The sequence below is a fragment of the Mya arenaria genome, chromosome 5 (genome assembly GCF_026914265.1).
Source record: "Mya arenaria isolate MELC-2E11 chromosome 5, ASM2691426v1".
Classification (NCBI taxonomy): domain Eukaryota; kingdom Metazoa; phylum Mollusca; class Bivalvia; order Myida; family Myidae; genus Mya; species Mya arenaria.
The window spans coordinates 47,253,853-47,272,450 of NC_069126.1; the positions used below are offsets into that span (position 1 = coordinate 47,253,853).

Genomic DNA, 18,598 nt, shown 5'->3' on the forward strand with positions numbered 1-18,598 from the left:
TTGAAATAAGAACAAGTCTGGCAGCTACATGTACTGTACTGTGGGTTGAAATAAAAACAAGCCTGGCAGCTACATGTATGGTACTGTGGGTTGAAATAAGAACAAGCCTGCAAGCTACATGTATGGTACTGTGGGTTGAAATAAGAACAAGCCTACTAGCTACATGTATGGTACTGTGGGTTGAAATAAGAACAAGTCTGGCAGCTACATGTATGGTACTGTGGGTTGAAATAAGAACAAGCCTACTAGCTACATGTATGGTACTGTGGGTTGAAATAAGAACAAGCCTGGCAGCTACATGTATGGTACTGTGGGTTGAAATAAGAACAAGTCTGGCAGCTACATGTACTGTACTGTGGGTTGAAATAAAAACAAGCCTGGCAGCTACATGTATGGTACTGTGGGTTGAAATAAGAACAAGCCTGGCAGCTACATGTATGGTACTGTGGGTTGAAATAAAAACAAGCCTGCTAGCTACATGTATGGTACTGTGGGTTGAAATAAGAACAAGCCTGGCAGCTACATGTATGGTACTGTGGGTTGAAATAAGAACAAGCCTGCAAGCTACATGTATGGTACTGTGGGTTGAAATAAGAACAAGCCTGCAAGCTACATGTATGGTACTGTGGGTTGAAATAAGAACAAGCCTGCAAGCTACATGTATGGTACTGTGGGTTGAAATAAGAACAAGCCTGCAAGCTACATGTACTGTACTGTGGGTTGAAATAAGAACAAGTCTGCAAGCTGCATGTAATGGTACTGTGGGTTGAAATAAGAACAAGTCTGCAAGCTGCATGTAATGGTACTGTGGGTTGAAATAAGAACAAGCCTGCAAGCTGCATGTAATGGTACTGTGGGTTGAAATAAAAACAAGCCTGGCAGCTACATGTATGGTACTGTGGGTTGAAATAAGAACAAGTCTGCAAGCTGCATGTAATGGTACTGTGGGTTGAAATAAGAACAAGTCTGGCAGCTACATGTACTGTACTGTGGGTTGAAATAAGAACAAGCCTGCAAGCTACATGTATGGTACTGTGGGTTGAAATAAGAACAAGCCTACTAGCTACATGTACGGTACTGTGGGTTAAAATAAAAACAAGCCTGGCAGCTACATGTACTGTACTGTGGGTTAAAATAAGAACAAGCCTGGCAGCTACATGTACTGTACTGTGGGTTGAAATAAGAACAAGCCTGGCAGCTACATGTACTGTACTGTGGGTTGAAATAAGAACAAGCCTGGCAGCTACATGTATGGTACTGTGGGTTAAAATAAGAACAAGCCTGGCAGCTACATGTACTGTACTGTGGGTTGAAATAAGAACAAGTCTGCAAGCTGCATGTAATGGTACTGTGGGTTGAAATAAGAACAAGCCTGCAAGCTACATGTATGGTACTGTGGGTTGAAATAAGAACAAGCCTGCTAGCTACATGTACGGTACTGTGGGTTGAAATAAGAACAAGCCTGGCAGCTACATGTATGGTACTGTGAGTTGAAATAAGAACAAGCCTGCTAGCTACATGTATGGTACTGTGGGTTGAAATAAGAACAAGCCTGCAAGCTACATGTACTGAACTGTGGGTTGAAATAAGAACAAGCCTGCAAGCTACATGTACGGTACTGTGGGTTGAAATAAAAACAAGCCTGGCAGCTACATGTATGGTACTGTGGGTTGAAATAAGAACAAGCCTGCAAGCTACATGTATGGTACTGTGGGTTGAAATAAGAACAAGCCTGCAAGCTACATGTATGGTACTGTGGGTTGAAATAAGAACAAGCCTGGCAGCTACATGTATGGTACTGTGGGTTGAAATAAGAACAAGCCTGCTAGCTACATGTACGGTACTGTGGGTTGAAATAAAAACAAGCCTGGCAGCTACATGTATGGTACTGTGGGTTGAAATAAGAACAAGCCTGCTAGCTACATGTATGGTACTGTGGGTTGAAATAAGAACAAGCCTGCAAGCTGCATGTATGGTACTGTGGGTTGAAATAAGAACAAGCCTGCAAGCTACATGTACGGTACTGTGGGTTGAAATAAGAACAAGCCTGCTAGCTACATGTATGGTACTGTGGGTTGAAATAAGAACAAGCCTGCTAGCTACATGTATGGTACTGTGGGTTGAAATAAGAACAAGCCTGCTAGCTACATGTATGGTACTGTGGGTTGAAATAAGAACAAGCCTGCAAGCTACATGTATGGTACTGTGGGTTGAAATAAGAACAAGCCTACTAGCTACATGTATGGTACTGTGGGTTGAAATAAAAACAAGCCTGGCAGCTACATGTATGGTACTGTGGGTTAAAATAAGAACAAGCCTGCAAGCTACATGTATGGTACTGTGGGTTGAAATAAAAACAAGCCTGGCAGCTACATGTATGGTACTGTGGGTTGAAATAAGAACAAGCCTGCTAGCTACATGTAATGGTACTGTGGGTTGAAATAAGAACAAGCCTACTAGCTACATGTAATGGTACTGTGGGTTGAAATAAGAACAAGCCTGCAAGCTACATGTAATGGTACTGTGGGTTGAAATAAGAACAAGCCTACTAGCTACATGTAATGGTACTGTGGGTTGAAATAAGAACAAGCCTGCAAGCTACATGTAATGGTACTGTGGGTTGAAATAAGAACAAGCCTACTAGCTACATGTAATGGTACTGTGGGTTGAAATAAGAACAAGCCTGCTAGCTACATGTAATGGTACTGTGGGTTGAAATAAGAACAAGCCTGCTAGCTACATGTAATGGTACTGTGGGTTGAAATAAGAACAAGCCTGCAAGCTACATGTATGGTACTGTGGGTTGAAATAAAAACAAGCCTGCAAGCTACATGTATGGTACTGTGGGTTGAAATAAGAACAAGCCTGCTAGCTACATGTATGGTACTGTGGGTTGAAATAAAAACAAGCCTGGCAGCTACATGTATGGTACTGTGGGTTGAAATAAGAACAAGCCTGCTAGCTACATGTATGGTACTGTGGGTTGAAATAAAAACAAGCCTGGCAGCTACATGTATGGTACTGTGGGTTGAAATAAGAACAAGCCTACTAGCTACATGTATGGTACTGTGGGTTGAAATAAAAACAAGCCTGCTAGCTACATGTAATGGTACTGTGGGTTGAAATAAGAACAAGCCTGCTAGCTACATGTATGGTACTGTGGGTTGAAATAAGAACAAGCCTGCAAGCTACATGTATGGTACTGTGGGTTGAAATAAGAACAAGCCTGCAAGCTACATGTATGGTACTGTGGGTTGAAATAAAAACAAGCCTGCTAGCTACATGTAATGGTACTGTGGGTTGAAATAAGAACAAGCCTGCTAGCTACATGTATGGTACTGTGGGTTGAAATAAGAACAAGCCTGCTAGCTACATGTATGGTACTGTGGGTTGAAATAAGAACAAGCCTGCAAGCTACATGTATGGTACTGTGGGTTGAAATAAGAACAAGCCTGCTAGCTACATGTATGGTACTGTGGGTTGAAATAAGAACAAGCCTGCAAGCTACATGTATGGTACTGTGGGTTGAAATAAGAACAAGCCTGCAAGCTACATGTATGGTACTGTGGGTTGAAATAAGAACAAGCCTGCAAGCTACATGTATGGTACTGTGGGTTGAAATAAGAACAAGCCTGCAAGCTACATGTATGGTACTGTGGGTTGAAATAAGAACAAGCCTGCAAGCTACATGTACGGTACTGTGGGTTGAAATAAGAACAAGCCTGGCAGCTACATGTATGGTACTGTGGGTTGAAATAAGAACAAGCCTGCAAGCTACATGTATGGTACTGTGGGTTGAAATAAAAACAAGCCTGGCAGCTACATGTATGGTACTGTGGGTTGAAATAAGAACAAGCCTGGCAGCTACATGTACGGTACTGTGGGTTGAAATAAGAACAAGCCTGCAAGCTACATGTATGGTACTGTGGGTTGAAATAAGAACAAGCCTGCTTGCTACATGTATGGTACTGTGGGTTGAAATAAGAACAAGCCTACTAGCTACATGTATGGTACTGTGGGTTGAAATAAGAACAAGCCTGCAAGCTACATGTATGGTACTGTGGGTTGAAATAAGAACAAGCCTGCAAGCTACATGTATGGTACTGTGGGTTGAAATAAGAACAAGCCTGCAAGCTACATGTACGGTACTGTGGGTTGAAATAAGAACAAGCCTGGCAGCTACATGTATGGTACTGTGGGTTGAAATAAGAACAAGCCTGCTAGCTACATGTACTGTACTGTGGGTTGAAATAAGAACAAGCCTGGCAGCTACATGTATGGTACTGTGGGTTGAAATAAGAACAAGCCTGCAAGCTACATGTATGGTACTGTGAGTTGAAATAAGAACAAGCCTGCTAGCTACATGTACTGTACTGTGGGTTAAAATAAGAACAAGCCTGGCAGCTACATGTACGGTACTGTGGGTTGAAATAAGAACAAGCCTGCAAGCTACATGTATGGTACTGTGGGTTGAAATAAGAACAAGCCTGCAAGCTACATGTATGGTACTGTGGGTTGAAATAAGAACAAGCCTGCAAGCTACATGTATGGTACTGTGAGTTGAAATAAGAACAAGCCTGCTAGCTACATGTACGGTACTGTGGGTTGAAATAAGAACAAGCCTGCATGCTACATGTACGGTACTGTGGGTTGAAATAAGAACAAGCCTGCAAGCTATGGTACAGCATAAAAACTTGGGCTTGCATATTATAGTAAAACTTAGATTGGAGTTTTAGGGCATCTATGCATTCTTGAAAGCCCTGGTTGAACAGGAAATTCAATAAAACACGCCACAAAGTAATAATGTATTTTCAAATATTGTGCTGTGCTGGTTTTTCACTAAAGAACACAAAATAATCTGCTTTTACACTGAAACCAAAGTGCTAGAATCCCTCCACCTCACTGGAAATTGAAATGATGCTAAACAGGGAGAGGGGTGAATACAACGGGCAGAGGGTTTATAGGCACCGATAATCACTCCTTACTTTCAATACAAATTCAAATGAAAAATTCAGCTTTGTTTAAATAAAAATCATAGTATTGATATATTATTTATGTTGAAAGAAATTCATTTTTCATATTGTACAGGGTGATGAATTCAGACTAATGGTGGGGTACAGAGTTGATCAGTAAAGTGTTAGTTACCAGACAAGGCCCATGAACGTGGCCTGATCTATGGGGTTCACAAAGATGACCCCGTCCATACTGGGTGTGGCCCGTGGTATCCATAGAAACACAGTGTCACTTGAACCAAGGCTTACCTGCCAATGATTGAAATATTTTAAACAACTTTTTAGTTTGGCCAATATTGTAAGGTTTACAAGTTGCGAAACAATTATCCATCACCAGGAAACACCGAAAAAAAAATGTTTTTCAAAGTTTTATATTCTTGATGTGATCAATTTTGTCAAAAAACATGACAATTAAAATTCACACAAAATTTAGTCTATCATCAGTGATATACTGCATGGATTTTGGTGTATGGCTTAATATTAGCACAATGAATGTCCACAAGTTTTGTTAACATAATGCAGGCAAAAAGCCACTTCTGTTGATGAAGCTTTGTACGAAATACAGTACATTGTGTTTTTCCATCATGTTTTCAGGTTTTCAATAATTGACAGCAGAACTTCAGCCATTGTTGTGAGATTCAGTTTCAACTGTTTATTTCTAATTTTAGAAACAGTAAACTTGACCCTAGGGGCTCCAAATGAGATCCCAATAAGTCCTCCACAAACTCTTCCTACCAGGGAATCTAAAAGTTTGATGATTATGATATAATGATTATGGCTCTCAATAGCAAAAGAATGACAACTGTTTACATGAGAAAAAGACAGGGAATTTGACCTCTCTTTCATGTAATTAGAAAAAAGGGAAGTCAAATAACAAAGATCAAAGATATTGCCTGTATCACCCTCAAGGATGTCCCCTGGTATATGGGGATGTGTGAATGATAAACACTGTTTGTGTATCACAATTGCTACTTTTTTTAATGATTTAGCTACTGGGCTGCAACGCCGACGCCAGGGTGAGTAGCATAGCTCTCCTTATTCTTCGAATAGTCGAGCTAAAAATGCGTTGCTTTTGTGGGAGAAATTGCGTCATCGTGGTAAATCACAGGGATATATTCCACCAACCCTAAAGCATTAACCTGACATGAAGTGCCCTTTAACTTTAACCTAAGTTCCCAAGTCAACCAGGGGCTAAATTTGTATTAAGGATGATCCTTAAAAACTGTGTGAAGTTTGAAGTGAATGAAATGAAGGGCATTGTAGTTATAAGTGAAAATGCCAACTTGCCCTTTAAATGGACACGGACTCCAATGCGAGTAGTAATGCCCTCATTATTCTTTATATAGTGTAGCTTAAAAGGTTTAAATCACCCAGAAAATAAATAAAAGATCACCAAACTAAACATACAGCAAAAACATCATGATCATAAGAAAGTAAGACTTACAATGACATCGCCCTCACTGGGCGCGAGCCCGGCCAGGGACGCAGGATTGTCCCCTGTGAATGCAATGACCTTACAGTCTGCCCGGAACCCGTATTTTGACACCAGGTACTGGCTGACACTGCCCTGCAACATAAGCATAATGAATTTAACCTTTACACACCTTTAACCAACATTACAATCAATATTCAGACATGTTTTTAATTGTAAATGAGTCCGACTTGATATAAATAAAATCCTTGTTTTATTGGGGCACGAAAGTGAAAGGGTTGATGTTAAACTTTCTGAGTGTTCTGGATTCAATCCTGATTACAAACTGAATTTGATTCCAAAACCTGCATCAATATAAATAATAAACAAGATGGCACTATATCCCTCAACCAAGTTTCCTGCCATTTTGTCCCTATTTTTCTCACCAAGTACATTTTCTTTTTGACCCTATCGCTCACCCAAGTTCACCTCATTTTGGCACTATATGTGACGCGTCATGAGACTTTTGGCCCGAAACCGATAGCCTCGATTTCGAGAAAAACGTGCGCAAAGTTGAAGCGTAAAAAATAAGAAAGTAATGAAGTTTTTATCGTAAATCCAACCATTAAACAATTTGTCACCCTAGATTGTTCAGTCAAATATATTCTTTACAATGTAGTGTTCATAGAAATAGTGTTTTTTAACCACTTTCTTTCGTATTGTTTATTACTTTTGGTGTTATCTCCCGTAGTTGTCATGAGCTATTTTTTGACCCAAATTTGAGGATGTAGATCAAGCTGAACCAAAGGCATTTACATCAAATTAGGAATTTGTTGGTAAGTAGAATTATTTTCATTGTTTAAGCATATAATTTTACAAATGTGTATATCTTTAATGTAATGCAATATATTCTAAATTCGGTCAAATAAATGGAAATTGATCGCAGGAAAAGAAAGCGGAAGTGAAATTTGACAGTCTGACATTGAAAATGTAAACAGATCAAAATCCAGCAGATATTCTCTTTTTGCATACTTATGATGACTGAAAAAGGACATAATCAATTTTTCATCATCTTACCGCGGCCAACTATCAATACAATTATTGATGGATTTTACGAATTAATTTTGAGTTGCAGTTTAACTGTCTTTTTAGCTATGTTGATGAATTTAAAGTTGTAGATGAACTTTTTTTTTCAATGTTGATTTATGTGCATAACATACAATCTCATGAGGTTCAGGTACATTGAAATAAATTTCTGTTATGATGAAGATGATCATGATGATTATGAAAATAATAGACTAATGCAGATGGGGGAAATGTTTATATAGAATAAGAGCACAATACTCTAAAAGCCAGGACCAATATTAATGACTGTAGCTGCAAGCTGCTTTTTAAGTATGCATGACATTCAGACTAACAGGAAATTTCTTTGGCATGCAATATTGTGTACATGTTGATCTGACGGGGCATCACCCCAACTATAAACAGTTAAAGATTTGTATTTCTGTAAATACATATTTTTAGAACATTATGATCAAATGTGAATTTCAGGTCAAGCACCTGCTGTACATAGAACAACAATCCATTACAGCTTTGACTATGCCGAGCAGGTCTTCTACCTATACTAAGGCACAGCAAGAGTGCCCTGCTTTGAAGTGTTCTGTAAATCATATGGTAAATTTTATTTATTAAATGAGTGGTTAATACAGTTTTGCCATTTGACTAAATTATTATAGGAGAAATGGAAAACCTTTATATTTTGTAAATTCACTGAAAAAACAGAGAAGCGCTCACATTTGCTCTGCGGCGCTCTTGTTTAAATATTTTATATCACCTTTATTCAAAGTTCTTACTTGAACATAAAATGAAAGTGTAAATATATATACATCTTTTCTATTTCAAAGTGTGTGTTTTCAGGTTCACAGATATCTCAGTGATAAGGGTTTAGCTGTTATGTGGCCAATGGTGTGGTACCTCATTTTCAACATCATCCATATAGAGAAGACTCTGCATACCTGCACATTGACAACTGTGTTGGGTGGAATAAAAACAATGCAGTCATTGGGTATGATTGAAAAAAGCAGTGTTGAAATACATCACTTGTGCACTGCATATTGACACATGAGAACATTAGAATAACATAACAATGTAACATTTATTATTTTTTTCAATACAAGTAATCAGAAATCTCAAAATATGCATTAGTCTTATAAAAATAGTTGGGCTTAAATCTGTTCTCTTTATTCTCTAAATGTCATGGATTGAAGGCAATCAGTTCAATAAATTGTATGTAATTCTATGTTCAAGGGTCTGATGTTTTCTGAAGGGAGAGACACAGCATTTATTTAAATGGAAGCAGGTGACATAAAGTTCAGTCATGTGTGAGATTTGGTCTGTGGAAGGTAAGTTGTAAGAATGTTGTTGTTTTTGTTTTGTTTTTAATTTTGGTGCTTTAAATTTTTAAAGCCAAATTAAAGGATTTTATAAATATTGACATTTGGTACTTTATTTAAACACTGAAGTTGGTTATAATACCTTATTATGTAAAAGAAAGCTTGTGTTAAAACAATAAGTATTATATCATAATATAAACAACATGTTTATTTATTTAGACCAAATGGAGGCAGCACATATCCTTTGTGGATTGATGACCTTGGCAAACTGGTTATATTCTTTGACTGGTTGGAGTACACCAAGTGACCCCTGAAGTCCATTCCAAACTTGAGGAAATATCATCACTTCAGGTATAACAAAAGTATTATAGACTATATCACTGCCTGTGTATGTATATCTATGAAATAAGTCAAAAACAATTTTAGATATTTTGTCCATTTTATTCAGATGTGAGTTTTGATGTTCAAGTTAATTTGCATAATTTATTCCAAACACTAAGTGATGTACATATATGAACATTATTTTGCAGAACTTCAGCTAATAACCCAGTGAGTGAGTTCATGAGAGAGCATGCCAAGGACAGTGAGATTGAAGTTAAAATTGACAAGCCCACAACAATGGCTTTCCCAAGGAGGGTACCCTGAATGCATCCAATTAAAAGGACTTAATGCAAAAAGGCTCTGATCCTTTAAAACAGTGAAAACACTAATATACTGATATGTGATCTTTATAAACTAACTGTAAGATTTGAGAATGAGCCCGTTACTGAGCTGATGAAAACGTGCATCATTTTTTTATTGACAATTATTAATTCAATAGAAACATGTTCATGTGAAATGAAGCTACCAGTGATTTTGAGTGAAAAACTGTGGTTTTAGCAAATGATTGATAGAAGGGTGCTACACCCTGTCTTTTGTTGGTAGAGCCTCTCTGCCATAATGAAGACCACTATATGTTTATTATTAATACACACTTAAAACAATCTGGCAGTTGAAGCCTATAAATGCTTGAATTGAAGACATTTATAGTATTGTTTTTCAATATTAGTTACTTCACAGCCTGATAAAATGTACCTTAGCAACCTTTCAGTTTTTCTTCAATATCTTTATTTTTAAAACCTTCCTGAACCCTATAAACATTTTCAGCTTTAACTTTTACGTATGAATAAGCATCGAAAATATAATTTGTCATGTACTATGTGACCAATTGCATACCTCTTGAAACTACATAATGACGTGTACATGCTAAGTAGTTAGTATGTTAAATAAATTGTTTTCATTTTTGTAAAATGTAAATGTGCCCATTTATTAACTGATCTAATTTTACAATAGTGTAAATTGTATAGGATTGTTATGTTTATTAAATTAAGAGTATATATACTACCATTTCATGTTTTATGTGCAATGAATGACTATACAAAAAATCACATTTGAGGTAAATTGGTAAAGTTGGTGTGATTATTATCATGTTTGTGGCCTGTTGCCATGGTAACCAGGATAAAAAACAAACTCTTAAATTCCATTCAAATAAGATAAATTATAGTAAATTACAGGGGTAACATACTTTAACTTCTAGATATACATTGGTTTGTATTAGGTGCAAGTTCCAACCTAATGTCAATTTATTGTGAAAAATTACCAATAAACTACGGTACTTGGCGAACAGTTTTTATTTATTCGGATTTTTTTTTATGTCAAATACATACACCATGTACAATAAGGTTTGAGGATATCAATTAACAGATCAATTATTATTTAATGCTTCATATGGCATTTATTGTATATTTAAATGCAAATTTAACCCCAAAACGCCTTTTTCAATAAAGGTTGCCATGGTAACCAATTAATTTTCATTTATTTTCTCAATAATAATTGAGAATGGTTTTGAAAATGTATTGTTGTCGTTATAATGTGGGAATTGTTTATATTGTGGTGATGAATACTTATTGCATCTGTGAATACAAATGTTTCAATAAATTCTTGAACTTTACCGAATTTCCAGCTGTTTCTTAACCAAGTGCCCTTCTACTTGTTGTCATAATTTCGTTAAAAATAGGAATTTTTGAATTTTCTTTTCAGTTTTTTTATCCTAAAGAATAGTACAGTTAGAAATTACTCATATTTCATTTTCGCCCAAAAAGTGGTTTCGGGCCAAAAATCCCGTGACTGGTCACATATTTCTAATCCAAGTATTCTGCCCTTTATCACTCACCCAATTACACTTACATTTTGGCCCTATATCAGTCACCCAAGTACACTTCCATTTTGGCCCTATATCGCTCACCCGAGTACACTACTGTTTTGGCCCTATATCGCTCACTCAAGTACACTTTCATTTTGGCCCTATATCGCTCACCCGAGTACACTACTGTTTTGGCCCTATATCGCTCACTCAAGTACACTTTCATTTTGGCCCTATATCGCTCACCCGAGTACACTACTGTTTTGGCCCTATATCGCTCACTCAAGTACACTTCCATTTTGGCCCTATATCGCTCACCCGAGTACACTACTGTTTTGGCCCTATATCGCTCACCCAAGTACACTGTCATTTTGGCCCTATATCGCTCACCCGAGTACACTACTGTTTTGGCCCTATATCGCTCACTCAAGTACACTGTCATTTTGGCCCTATATCTCTCACTTTAGTACACTATTGTTTTGGCCCTATATCGCTCACCCGAGTACACTACTGTTTTGGCCCTATATCGCTCACTCAAGTACACTTTCATTTTGGCCCTATATCGCTCACCCGAGTACACTACTGTTTTGGCCCTATATCTCTCACTTTAGTACACTACTGTTTTGGCCCTATATCGCTCACCCAAGTACACTGTCATTTTGGCCCTATATCGCTCACTCTAGTACACTACTGTTTTGGCCCTATATCGCTCACCCGAGTACACTACTGTTTTGGCCCTATATCTCTCACTTTAGTACACTACTGTTTTGGCCCTATATCGCTCACCCAAGTACACTGTCATTTTGGCCCTATATCGCTCACTCTAGTACACTACTGTTTTGGCCCTATATCGCTCACTCAAGTACACTGCTATTTTGGCCCTATATCGCTCACCCGAGTACACTACTGTTTTGGCCCTATATCGCTCACCCGAGTACACTACTGTTTTGGCCCTATATCGGTCACCCGAGTACACTGTCATTTTGGCCCTATATCACTCACTCTAGTACACTACTGTTTTGGCCCTATATCGCTCACTCAAGTACACTGCTATTTTGGCCCTATATCGCTCACCCGAGTACACTACTGTTTTGGCCCTATATCGCTCACCCGAGTACACTGTCATTTTGGCCCTATATCGCTCACTCTAGTACACTACTGTTTTGGCCCTATATCGCTCACCCGAATACACTGTCATTTTGGCCCTATATCGCTCACCCGAATACACTGTCATTTTGGCCCTATATCGCTCACTCTAGTACACTACTGTTTTGGCCCTATATCGGTCACCCTAGTACACTGTCATTTTGGCCCTATATCGCTCACTCTAGTACACCGCTATTTTGGCCCTATATTGCTCACTCTAGTACATTTCCATTCTGGCCCTATATTGCTCACTCTAGTACACTTCCATTCTGGCCCTATATTGTTCACTCAAGTACACTTCCATTCTGGCCCTATATCGCTCACCCAAGTATTCTTCCATTCTGGCCCTATATAGCTCACCCAAGTACACTTCCATTCTGGCCCTATATTGCTCACTCAAGTACACTTCCATTTTGGCCCTATATAGCTCACCCAAGTACACTTCCATTCTGGCCCTATATTGCTCACTCAAATACACTTCCATTCTGGCCCTATATTGCTCACTCAAGTACACTTCCATTCTGGCCCTATATTGCTCACTCAAGTACACTTCCATTCTGGCCCTATATTGCTCACTCAAGTACACTTCCATTCTGGCCCTATATTGCTCACTCAAGTACACTTCCATTCTGGCCCTATATAGCTCACTCAAGTACACTTCCATTCTGGCCCTATATAGCTCACCAAAGTACACTGCCATTTTGGCCCTCTAAAGCTCACCCAAGTACACTGCCATTTTGGCCCTCTAAAGCTCACTTAAGTACACTTCCATTTTGGCCCTCTATCACTCACTTTAGTGCACTGCTATTCTGGCCCTATAAAGCTCACTCAAGTACACTGCCATTTTGGCCCTCTATCAATCACTTTAGTGCACTGCTATTCTGGCCCAATAAAGCTCACTGAAGTACACTGCCATTTTGGCCCTCTATCACTCACTTTAGTGCTCTGCTATTCTGGCCCTTCATCGCTCAACCAAGTACACTTCCATTTTGGCCCTCTATCGCTCACTTTAGTGCACTGCTATTCCGGCCCAATATCGGTCACCCAAGTACACTGCCATTTTGGCCCTCTATCGCTCACTCTAGTACACTGCTATTCCGGCCCTATATCGGTCACCCAAGTACAGTCATTATGGCCCTCTATCGCTCACTCTAGTACACTGCTATTTTGGCCCTATATCGGTCACCCAAGTACACTGCCATTTTGGCCCTCTATCGCTCACTCTAGTACACTGCTATTCCGGCCCTATATCGGTCACCCAAGTACAGTCATTATGGCCCTCTATCGCTCACTCTAGTACACTGCTATTTTGGCCCTATATCGGTCACCCAAGTACACTGTCATTTTGGCCCTCTATCGCTCACTCTAGTACACTGCAATTTTGGCCCTATATCGGTCACCAAAGTACTCTGCCATTTTGGCCCTCTATCTCTCACTCTAGTACACTGCTATTCCAGACCTATATCGGTCACCAAAGTACACTGCCATTATGGCCCTCTATCGCTCACTCTAGTACACTGCTATTTTAGCCCTATATCGGTCACCCAAGTACACTGCTATTTTGGCCCTATATCGGTCACCCGAGTACACTGCTATTTTGGCCCTATATCGCTCACTCTAGTACACTGCTATTCCGGCCCTATATCGGTCACCCAAGTACACTGCCATTTTGGCCCTCTATCGCTCACTCTAGTACACTACTATTTTAGCCCTATATCGGTCACCCAAGTACACTGTCATTTTGGCCCTATATCGGTCACTCAAGTACAGTTCTGTTTTGGCCCTCTATCGCTCACTCTAGTACACTGCTATTTTGGCCCTATATCGGTCACCCAAGTACACTGTCATTTTGGCCCTCTATCTCTCACTCTAGTACACTGCTATTTTGGCCCTATATCGCTCACCCAAGTACACTTCCATTTTGGCCCTCTATCTCTCACTCTAGTACACTGCTATTTTGGCCCTATATTGCTCACCAAAGTACTCTTCCATTTTGGCCCTCTAGCTCTCACTCTAGTACACTGCTATTTTAGCCCTATATTGCTCACCAAAGTACTCTGCCATTTTGGCCCTCTATCTCTCACTTAAGTACACTGCCATTTTAGCCCTATATTGCTCACCAAAGTACTCTGCCATTTTGGCCCTATATCTCTCACTCTAGTACACTGCTATTTTAGCCCTATATTGCTCAACAAAGTACTCTGCTGTTTTGGCCCTATATCTCTCACTCTAGTACACTGCTATTTAAGCCCTATATTGCTCACCAAAGTACTCTGCCATTTTGGCCCTCTATCTCTCACTTAAGTACACTGCCATTTTAGCCCTATATTGCTCACCAAAGTACTCTGCCATTTTGGCCCTATATCACTCACTTAAGTATACTGCTATTTTAGCCCTATATTGCTCACCAAAGTACTCTGCCATTTTGGCCCTATATCACTCACTTAAGTATACTGCTATTTTAGCCCTATATTGCTCACCAAAGTACTCAAATATATTTTAACTTGTTCTTTCAGTGCACGAGTTTTCGTAATAGCTAATAGCTGTTTAATAAAAAGAATAAGACAAACCCGCAACTTAACGCCTTATGCATATATTCTATTAAGACGAATAGACAATAAGGATGTGTTACACATGTTTTGTGTATTACCGACCGGCTATTGTGCTCAACTCCTCAACTTATTTAGGTTACGCTGAAGCGTAGGTATATTTTATATGAAAATAGAAAAAAAACTGTTTGGGACAAAGCTATGACCTTCGGACTGCCAATTCTCGAAGGACCGCCTGTTCAAACGACCACAGTTTTACCGTATACCAAATATTTTAGATCTAGCCATGTCAGTGGATAATAAGAAGAAGATTTGCATGTTCATAATTATGTAAGTCTTTATAAAAATAGCGCTTGGGGAGTCTTGACCCTAGGATAACCATTTGCTTAATAAAGAAAACTATTTTTCACAAAAAAACAGGCGTACACACTAACCACAACAGTATTAGCTGGTACAGGATCCCCAAGCCTTGCTGCTAAACCAGGACCACACACCTGTAAACGAAAATATGCCCGTTCTGTAAGTTGAAAAACTAGCTTAACCTGACAGAGTACAGTCCACTCCACGTGGAACTTCCACTTTTCTCAGTTACTACTATGGGTTTTACATGTAAATAACAAAATACCACCAAGTATGTATCCTGTTTTCCGCGCTAAAATCAGCCGATTTTCACCAAGTTGCTTGGTTTCCAAAGAGGGTTTTATTTTCAATAGCACCAGTAATTGCCAGATCATATTGATTTATTCATCTTGAAGCAGAACTCAACGTTTTATGCATTGCTTCTAAATTGCTTTTGTTGATACTAAATAATTACATGTAAATTTATTTTGTTTATAAACTATAAGTCAATCATTCTCACATTTGTTTCTTTTCTCCTTTTTAAAAAAATAGAACAAATTCCATTAAAGTTGTTTGGCTATTAATTTTCTTTTAAACTCCATTTCCATATTATTCCATATAAGTAAAACACCATAGAATACATTGTTGTTTTTTAGAACTTAATTGGATTGGAGAAATGAAGGTGTTGAGTACAGTGCAAGAGTAAAGATTTTTTCTGTTATATTTCTAAAGTTGTACTTCATATCATTTGTGTTTCCACATTCAACAAAATAGTTTCATTGCATTGTTAAAAAAGTATGAAGGTAATCCATATTCAGAGGTTTAGTGAAAAGTCGCCAAATAAATCTGTCAATACTAATTGCCTTATTACCTCCCTTTTCGGCAATTGAATATAATTTAGTTTTCAATTAAACTATTTTATGAAAGTAATAGTGGAAGTATGATTATTTCGTTTAAAAATCTATTTAAACCAATTACTTCTTAGTTAAAACAAGGGCAGTGGGCTTGGCGCTAAGTGTCCCCTACCGTTTTAAAGCCTTGTGAAAAGGATGAGCGTGTCTTAAGAGAATCTCCAGCCCATGTAATAGTGAACTAATGGCATTTACAGTAAACTTTTCCATCAAAATGCAACAGTTGTAGCCGTAAAACCTACCAGATCACCCATGTCTACTTTCGACGTATTGCCCTCTATTCACATACTGAGTTTCATGAACCTATCTTTGATACTTCTTGAGTTATCACAGGACCATATTGGCTATATTTCTAATGTCAAGGGCAATAGCTCTGCATTACCTTGTCTGACATAAAAAATAAACTAACATGCATAATCTCCATACTGCTCTCTTTCCACATACTAAGTTTCATTAACCTAGCATGGATACTTCTTTAGTTATCAGAGGACCAAGATTTTTTTCCGTCAACAGCTATATTTTTAATAAATCAAGGGCCATAACTCTGCATAACTTTGTCTGACGAAAATAATAAACTAACATGCCCCAAACCCCAACCAAACCCCCCTAGCTCCAGCATACACCCACCTCCACCCCCCTAGCCCCAGCACCCACCCACCTCCACCCCCCTAGCCCCAGCACCCACCTACCTCCACCCCCCTAGCCCCAGCACCCACCCACCTCCACCCCCCTAGCCCCAGCACCCCCCCACCTCCACCCCCCCTAGCCCCAGCACCCACCCACCTCCAACCCCCTAGCCCCAGCACCCACCCACCTCCAGGCATGTTGAGGACCATGTTTTCTTGTTGATGTCCAGCAGGTTCATCCCAGAGCCATCACTGTAGTCTATGGGAGCATAGTCACCCAGGAGAAGGCTTGCCCCAAAACTGCTCACAAGAGATATACGCTGAGGAATAGAGGAAGATAGGAGCATATGATTATAAAATATTTTCAAAATGTCAGCTTGTGCTGTAGATTAGTATCTACCTTAATAGAAGAATAGATTGATCACAGTGCTAAGCACACATTGTAAGTATAAACATTCTGAATAAATGGTTAACACCATATGCACCACAAGCAGAAGGAAATGCTTGTCTGCTTCTAACATTCAATACAAGGTCAAGGGCATACATGTATCTTAAACAATTTCAGTCAGAGTCATAATTCACACAATATTTAATGTCATTCATATGTTCAATATTTCATATGAATATTAGAGTTAACGGCTGGTATTCATAAAACATCTTAAGTAATTATTTTAACTTAAGTCAATTTCCTCACATGTTCAAAGTCAAAAGATAGGAAATGATATATGATGTTTTATGATTACCGGCTCAGGTCAATAGTTGTGGTTTTTGCATGAGTCCGCCACAGCATATCTCAGACACGTCATCAGTTGTCAATCAAACAATAAGTTGACCAATAATATGATTATTTTGTAAATAAACATAAGCAAACAGAAGCATTATCCATTGGATAAACTGGTTAACCTCCAGCAAGTGATCTCTTCAAGTACAGTAGCAGTTACTGCCTTGGGCACTATTCCAACCATTTAGAAATCCAACAATGATAATACATGAATACAGCTCTGAGACGATGTTGCCACTATTGAGAGAGCAGCAGCTCACCTCGGTATTATTGTAGCCTTCTCTGTTGGTCTCAACAATCTTCATGATCTGTAATCCAGTGTAACGCTCAAACCCTCTTGACCCGGTTATTTTTGCCAGCTCCTACCCAAGAAATAAAAGAAAACATGAATTTACAGCCATCAAACACATTTTATTCCTTTTCTATGGATGAGGAAACATCATTTTGAAGTTCATAATACATTGTCTTACTTTAAATGCAATATGAACCCCTACTTAGATTATCAATTTGATTGTTCATTAAATTTTATAATAACAGGAGATTTTCTTAAAATTATGGACTCTAGCCCTGCTTGGGGTAAAGGTCATGCTAGAATTCTTAATTTTCCACAGACTTCTTCAAAATGAATGACTGTAATGAACCTTTTAGAGAGGAAAACACCAGCCCCTACTTAGTGTACACATACATGTAAGTACAGGATTCATACAGCCAGACTGGCAATAAGTCAAGGAGTTGTCAAGGAGATTTCATGGACCTTTATTCATTTCTCAAGAACTATCGTAAATAAGAAACTATAAAAAAAATAGGGCTGTGTATCGCCGGACAAAAGGTGATCTGATTTGAATTGCGATCTTTGACTTGCGATCCACGAATCGATTCCTGATTCACTTGGTTATAAAGCAATACATAATTTGAAAGTAAATGAATAATGATTTGAAAGTAAATGAATAATAAAAATAAATCAAAAGCTCTATTTTTGTTTAGTTTTCACTTTTTTTTCATCCTTTACATCAAAGAGGAAATATTTCCAGATTTTAGAAGAATAGGATGCTTGGTCATTTCTATATAGCGCTGGATTTGATGTTTTTGTAGATGTGGATGCCATGTAGACTTTGAATTGCAGACGAAAATACATGATAGCTGTAAATAAGTTTCGCATTTTATTTTGATAATGTAGATCTTTTCTTTATAACTTCTTTAATGCTTTTTGAATTTTTATTGCTTATTTCTATATTTGTATTCTTTCTA

The 18,598-nt window shown here is 38.5% G+C and overlaps 1 protein-coding gene and 1 long non-coding RNA gene across 5 annotated transcripts in view; one reads left to right on the top strand and one right to left on the bottom strand.

Moving 5' to 3' along the window:
* The window catches only part of LOC128234851 (xylulose kinase-like), a 60,142-nt gene that overhangs the window by 31,264 nt on the left and 10,280 nt on the right, over positions 1 to 18,598 (bottom strand). For 2 of the 3 annotated variants that reach the window (XR_008261053.1, XM_052949395.1), the window contains exons 7-11: positions 17,611 to 17,712; positions 16,758 to 16,889; positions 15,128 to 15,187; positions 6,457 to 6,579; positions 5,146 to 5,261 (exon numbers count right to left, since the gene is read on the bottom strand). Coding sequence is in view for 1 of the 3 variants with exons in the window: in XM_052949395.1 (XP_052805355.1) it covers positions 5,146 to 5,261; positions 6,457 to 6,579; positions 15,128 to 15,187; positions 16,758 to 16,889; positions 17,611 to 17,712 (533 nt within the window). In the remaining 2 variants the exon portion in view is untranslated. The remainder of the gene's footprint in view (positions 1 to 5,145; positions 5,262 to 6,456; positions 6,580 to 15,127; positions 15,188 to 16,757; positions 16,890 to 17,610; positions 17,713 to 18,598) is intronic. The other variant, XR_008261054.1, reaches the window with a different exon arrangement.
* Positions 6,983 to 10,739, top strand: LOC128234852 (uncharacterized). 2 transcript variants are annotated; one of them, XR_008261055.1, is made up of 6 exons: positions 6,983 to 7,259; positions 7,975 to 8,097; positions 8,341 to 8,488; positions 8,731 to 8,825; positions 9,036 to 9,167; positions 9,347 to 10,739. It is a non-coding gene; the product is annotated as an uncharacterized LOC128234852 (long non-coding RNA). The 2 variants fall into 2 exon arrangements; XR_008261056.1 differs by lacking the exon at positions 6,983 to 7,259 and adding an exon at positions 7,400 to 7,413.